The sequence below is a fragment of the Pseudonaja textilis genome, unplaced genomic scaffold (assembly GCF_049901715.1).
Source record: "Pseudonaja textilis isolate UNSWEBS1 unplaced genomic scaffold, rPseTex1.2 PTEXSCF125, whole genome shotgun sequence".
Lineage (NCBI taxonomy): Eukaryota > Metazoa > Chordata > Lepidosauria > Squamata > Elapidae > Pseudonaja > Pseudonaja textilis.
Genome location: NW_028262856.1, coordinates 16,976 through 23,174, shown reverse-complemented (window position 1 = coordinate 23,174; position 6,199 = coordinate 16,976). Strand labels below are relative to the sequence as shown.

Here is a 6,199-nt window from a genome sequence, read left to right as displayed (position 1 = left end):
CTTAAGAACTGAACTAAAGTAGATTATCTTAGCAGGCATTTGCATTGATAAAAATCACTCTGTCAGAAACAAAAGCATTTAATTCTGATGATCCTCAAGTATACATGATGGAGCAACTACTTTATTTTGTCTTTCCTTGCATTTGGGGTATCCCTAATTCATTGTTTTATGGGCTTTACTCTAGGTATGGAAGCTGAAATCTCAGCTTTATTAACAAAATGCACAGCTCAAGAATGTCAAAATATTCTTTCCTACTAGGCAACCTCATATAAAAATGAAAGTCCTTAAAATAAATGGGTAGTATCACCCATTTCTATCATATGTCTGTACTTGGCTCAATATCAACTTTTTGGGAAAAATTAATCTACATATCATGGTAAAATTGGCATACAATTAAATTACATAACATCCCTCTTGATTACATTAATCCTACAACCTATTTGACTAAATTTGGAAGGGGTGGATATCCTCATTCTAAAATGCCAGGCCAGCTCCAATTGTGTTGTTTGGGGAAGGTCCTGCCTCTCAAAGAGGACCACCTCCTTCCTTCGGTTGTCCTCTGGGAAAGGAGACACAGAGGGTGGAATCAGAGCAAAGGTTTAGATCTCCCCCCGATGAAGAAAAGACAGTAAAAACAGCCCTTCGGCAGCATCTTCCCCTCAGAGACCCAATTCCAAGGCTTTTGTGGCTGCTGGCTGTGGCTGTTTTAGGGGAAAAACAATTTGCCATCTCCATATCCTCCCTCCCCAAGTCCCAGTATGTTCTAGATAGGTTCCACTGAGCAAATTTGAAGTTTCCCAGACGGGAGCATAACAACTTGTGGCGTCAGAAGCTCCATGAGGAGGGATGCTCAGAGGGACAGGGGACCACTCGGTTCTGCCCAGCCCCTCTGTGCAGCCTAGAAGGTAGGAAGAGGCCGAAGCGCCCCTGCTAGATGCCTCCCCGCCCCTCCGACAGGAGCCCCTTCCCTTCCCCCCTCCAGCCCCTTCCAGCCCCAGGTGTGTCCTCCTCACCCGGCTGCTCCACATCGGTCTTTCTAAGGCCAGGAAGACTCTGTGTGTCCCCCAGGGTGGACTCTGAAGGACTCTGTCCCCTGGCCTTCCTCTTCCATCTCCCAAAGCAGGACTGGAAGACATTTCTGCAGCATTTGCGGACTCTCCTGAGCCTAAGAAAAGGAGACAGGATGGATTCAAAGCTCTTTGCCAGACTCGGCCTGCTCCGCCTGCTCTGGGCCTGGGACAGAGGGAGCCTTTGGGCAACGAGAGAAGCTCCTTCGGCGTAAATCTCTCTGAAGGGGGCCCGGCCCTGAGGGCCTCCCTTCCCCCTCTCACCCCTCTCCCTCCCAGGGCAAAGGCCCGGAGGGAAATTAAGACCTTACTGGAAACTGATTGCTTTACCTGTGAATGACTTGGACGGCTTATCTTGAACTCTGATAAAACGTTTATTGGTAATAAAAACCTACATTTACTGTGCAGTGTATCTGTGTGCCGTGTGTGTGTTATTCAACACTATTCTCACTATGTCTCCCTGTATGCGCTCATTCTCCTAACGGGGAATTACCTCAACACACACACTAACACACACACAAACACAGACACACGTGGCTCAAACAACCCGCCGACATTCTGTTAGGCCTCCAAGGGAAACCAGACAGGAAATATTCGACCTTATTCCAAGGCTACATGATCAGAATTGTGAAATTCTGAAGGTAGCACCCTTCACTGAACTTCTGTCTTCTTTATCTTGTGTTTGCCTTAAATGATGGCCTATTGCTGGAGACATATCAGTGTCCCATAGACAGAAGAAAAAACACTTTGCCATTAAAAATTCAAGTCCATCAAACTGTGCTTCATTGTTCTAATATCCTGGGGAGATGTTGATGCAGTTGGGTGATGGTCCAAGCAAGCAGGTCGGTTACGGGCTACACAGCCTAAGCAGAGACTAATCACAAGGAAGAAAGCAGAATCAACTATACACTTGATAAAAGAAAAATCCACATTTGCATAAACTCAACCATCTTTTAATCCAACCCTCCCCACGACCAACCTTCTGTAGCATATTAAAAACGATTAGGGTCGGCGTCTGCTCCACAACATTGGAAGCCCCAGTGCCATCTTCGAAACTCCAAGGGGAACTTTAGCGATAGGAAGTTCTGGTCTTCTGATGATCTAGAAACACAAATACCAACATATATTATAAAGTAAGAAGCTATAACAGAGAAGATTCAACTATTATCTGTAATTGCTACAATTTATAGAAGGGAGAAAGGAAGGGACATTCCCTGATATAGAGAACAACTTATCTTTATCCATCCTTCAATATTGGTGGATCAATATTGGCGGAGGCTGCTAGGTCATAGCTCCTCTACTTCAAGATCACCTGCATGGAAATAAAAGATGAGGAAAACTGAAAGAAACAGAGATATTGACATTTACTCTGTTTGCTGCATAGATGGAAGACGTATACAGGTTTTCCATCTATGGGAGTTGTCCTGAACTTATGACAACAAAGGGGCTCAAAATGTGCAAGATCAGTCATTACAGTTTTATATCAATGACCAAATTTGATTTTACAATTGTTTTTACAATAGCTGTTAAGTGAATTAAGGTTATCCACCCCCGTGCCTTTTTTTTTTTTGCCTTAAAACAATGACAACATCTCAAACTGCAATCGTGTAACCATTGGATGCTGCAAAGGATTGTAAATTTGAGCTTCTTGCTAAGTACCTGAAATGTGATCACATGAGTGTAGGGTTGCTCTGACTGTCATAACTAAGAGGACAGGTCATAAGTAACTCTTTTCGAGTTTGTCATGACATTTTAGCAATCGGTGCTAAAATGAGGACTACACCTAACTCATTGGAAATACAATGTGTGGGATTGATTTGTTTTGCCACTTCATGGACTGATGCCCACCCACTTCCTCTTTGTGTTTTCAACAAAGTTACCTTCATTGATGTTTTCAGAGGTTGTTCCAGCCAGCCAGATTTCACTGGGAAAATCTGGGAAAGCCCGCTGGACTTCATCAAGCTGCAAGATAGAGGAAAAAGTGTCTCACCCTGTTGCCAAGGTGTCTTGGAGAGTAATTCTCCTTCACACAAATATTACTAGCAAGGCATCCTTCCCAGAAATTCCTCAAGTGGAAGGAGGAAAAAGACCAACCCTCCCCCCACTTTGGCTCGAAGAGGGAGATTATTTGAGGGTGGGGTCCCTAGAGCTGTGGGGGACTCCAAGGCTACAATTCATGTTAATGTAGTTTTGCTACCTACATCGATGTTGGGATGATGGTTCCCACAGTAGAGGAGCTGGTTCACCGCCGGCAAGAACAGCTTCCATTGTGGGTCCAAGTGCTGTGGAATTGGCAAAGAAAAGACATGTTTGCTCATTTCTGAGAATCGAGAATCTCACTGCCAAAACACACGCGTGCAATTTAGGTTGGATCCTTCTCTCAGCCTCTGGCAGGTCCCCCCAATAGTATTCCAGCATTCCCAAAATCCATTCTGAAGAGATCCCTGCCTGATGAACAATAACTTTTGCGACAAGCCTAGTTGTTCCTGGTTCTTGATGCCAGCCTTAAGGAACAATCCTCCACATATTGTTCAGGGTGGGACATTTAACAGGAGTTTTAACGCTTGGTTCTGTTAACATTTGCACTGGCCAAGTGATCCTTCCAGCTCTCCTGGGATTTCTGGTTCCTCACCTTCAGAATGAAAATGAGTTCCTGTGTGGTGGGAGACTGCCGGAGAAGACTTCTGAGGGTGAGGCCAAAGGCCTCCTCCAGCAACTTCTTCTCCGTCTGAAAGGAAACATAAGAGGTGGGGCTCTATTTCTTTCCCATCCATGCAACAACCCCAGAAGGGAAATCCCAGAAATGTTGGTTAAAGTGCTACCTCAGAAACATCATGCTGGGTCTCCAGGGTAGCCGTCCAATAAAACATAGAAATGTCTATCAGCATAGACTCTATCGGTTCATCCCTGGGTGGTGTGATCTGGCTGTGGGATAAAAAGAAGGAAGAGACCATATCAGGGCCCATATTAATGAGCCACCCTCCGTTTCATTTTTCCCATAACAATGGGATAAGCTGGCTCAACTGAATGGCTTCTCCTTCTTACCCACTGAGTAACCAAACAGACTTTCCTCACCCACTACAAAGGAAACCAAAGACTGACCTGAGATTGTACATCTCTAACATGGCATCTAATCCGGCCACGAAGCTGTGTTCCTGCAACAGAACCTGCCAGGACACAAAAATGGAGAGAATCAGAAAATTCAAGCTCAGCCAAGTTGCTCCAGAACTTCTTCTTTCTCCCAGCCTGTTTTAACCTGCTCTGCTGCTGGAACAGCTTGTCTTTCAGTCCCAAGGAAAATTGCCCCCTATTAAGGACCCTTTGGAGCTTTTGCTAAACCTCCTGAGAACTCAAAGTCGCTTTCCTCCTTTCCCTTTCCCTGGGATCACTCCCCATCCTTCTGCACTGCCACCCATTAACTTTCTCCCATTCGCATTGCAAGAAGGCTCTATTGATTTTTATTTCTGGGCAGTGGGACCTTTATTTGCCCGTTTTACTTAAGGTGAAACAGTGCAGTGATCGCACTGAGGACCTGGACTAGGCGATGCTCCTGTGTGATTGAGAAGAGTCAGGCTGTCAGTCAGGGCGACTGTGGAGCACTTTCTCCCAGAGTCTCCACTGCTCTTCCTTTTACAAGGAAAGCTTGAAACCCGGCCGAGACTCTACCCACCCTAAGGAATCTTTTGCCCCACACTGAGATTGGGCAAAAAGATGGAAACCTGGAGGCAAAGCCCAGCCAAAGAAACCTCTCCTTCCAAGGGGCACCTACACTTTGGGGTGTCACTCTCCTCTTCTCAAAGACCACTTGCCACAGGTAATGGCTCATCTTCCGGTCTCGGGCGATGCAGGCCATCTCCGATTGTGTTGTTTGGGGAAGGTCCTGCCTCTCGAAGAGGACCACCTCTTTCCTTCGGTTGTCCTCTGGGAAAGGAGACACAGAGGGTGGAATCAGAGCAAAGGTTTAGATCTCCCCCCCGATGAAGAAAAGACAGTAAAAACAGCCCTTCGGCAGCATCTTCCCCTCAGAGACCCAATTCCAAGGCTTTTGTGGCTGCTGGCTGTGGCTGTTTTAGGGGGAAAAACAATTTGCCATCTCCATATCCTCCCTCCCCAGGTCCCAGTATGTCCTAGATAGGTTCCACTGAGGAAATTTGAAGGTTCCCAGAAGAATCTGACGGGAGGATAACCACTTGTGGCGTCAGAAGCTCCATGAGGAGGGATGCTCAGAGGGACAGGGGACCACTCGGTTCTGCCCAGCCCCTCTGTGCAGCCTAGAAGGTGGGAAGAGGCCGAAGTGCCCCTGCTGGATGCCTCCCTGCCCCTCCGACAGGAGCCCCTTCCCTTCCCCCCTCCAGCCCCTTCCAGCCCCAGGTGTGTCCTCCTCACCCGGCTGCTCCCCATCGGTCTTTCTAAGGCCAGGAAGACTCTGTGTGTCCCCCAGGGTGGACTCTGAAGGACTCTGTCCCCTGGCCTTCCTCTTCCATCTCCCAAAGCAGGACTGGAAGACATTTCTGCAGCATTTGCGGACTCTCCTGAGCCTAAGAAAAGGAGACAGGATGGACTCAAAGCTCTTTGCCAGACTCTGCCTGCTCCGCCTGCTCTGGGCCTGGGACAGAGGGAGCCTTTGGGCAACGAGAGAAGCTCCTTCGGCGTAAATCTCTCTGAAGGGGGCCCGGCCCTGAGGGCCTCCCTTCCCCCTCTCACCCCTCTCCCTTTCCCCATCCCAGGGCAAAGGCCCGCAGGGAGACCTTCCACCTCCCAAGCCCCCAAAAAGCCATTCAGAGCAGCCCTTCTGGAGACCGACTTACGTCCTCAGAAACATCTTCGCTCCGATCAGTGACGAATGGCAGTTGGTGACCTTTGACCCTGGGTGGAAGGAGTCAAGCAGCCAGCAGAATTCCCTCAGCGGTGAAGGCCTCAGTTGGGATCGACCAAAGGAGATCTGCTCCACCTTTTCTGCCTACACTTTGGGCAGCCAAATATCTCTAGGAACCTACTAATAAACCTCTCAAGCTGCCTCTTTCTCGCCTCTTGGTTCAGAAGCCAAAGCTCTTCGTATATTCAGACTGCCTTTTCATACAGCAGCTCCAGGAAGCTCTCTGGCTAAGCAAGACTCACCAGTGCAGCTTTTG

The 6,199-nt window shown here is 47.8% G+C and overlaps 1 protein-coding gene across 1 annotated transcript; it reads right to left on the bottom strand.

The window, feature by feature from the left end:
• Positions 1–1,665: 1,665 nt before the first annotated feature.
• Positions 1,666–4,978, bottom strand: LOC148123757 (uncharacterized). The gene is made up of 8 exons (XM_087918882.1): positions 4,837–4,978; positions 4,170–4,234; positions 3,890–3,992; positions 3,700–3,795; positions 3,269–3,349; positions 2,948–3,029; positions 2,047–2,379; positions 1,666–1,941 (listed from the first exon to the last, which is right to left on the bottom strand). Exons 1-7 carry the CDS (start codon positions 4,918–4,920, stop codon positions 2,354–2,356), a joined length of 537 nt encoding a protein of 178 aa, XP_087775008.1. The 5' UTR covers positions 4,921–4,978; the 3' UTR covers positions 1,666–1,941; positions 2,047–2,353.
• Positions 4,979–6,199: the final 1,221 nt, after the last annotated feature.

What these genes read in the sequence shown, in the direction of transcription:
- LOC148123757 (XM_087918882.1), bottom strand. Translation starts at nt 4,920, where the DNA reads ATGGCCTGCATCGCCCGAGACCGGAAGATGAGCCATTACCTGTGGCAA. An exon ending in TTAGAGATGTACAATCTCAG is followed by an intron (nt 3,993 to 4,169) that starts GTCAGTCTTTGG and finishes TTTATCCCACAG; the next exon opens with CCAGATCACACCACCCAGGG. An exon ending in CTCTGAAAACATCAATGAAG is followed by an intron (nt 2,380 to 2,947) that starts GTAACTTTGTTG and finishes ATTTCCATGCAG; the next exon opens with GTGATCTTGAAGTAGAGGAG.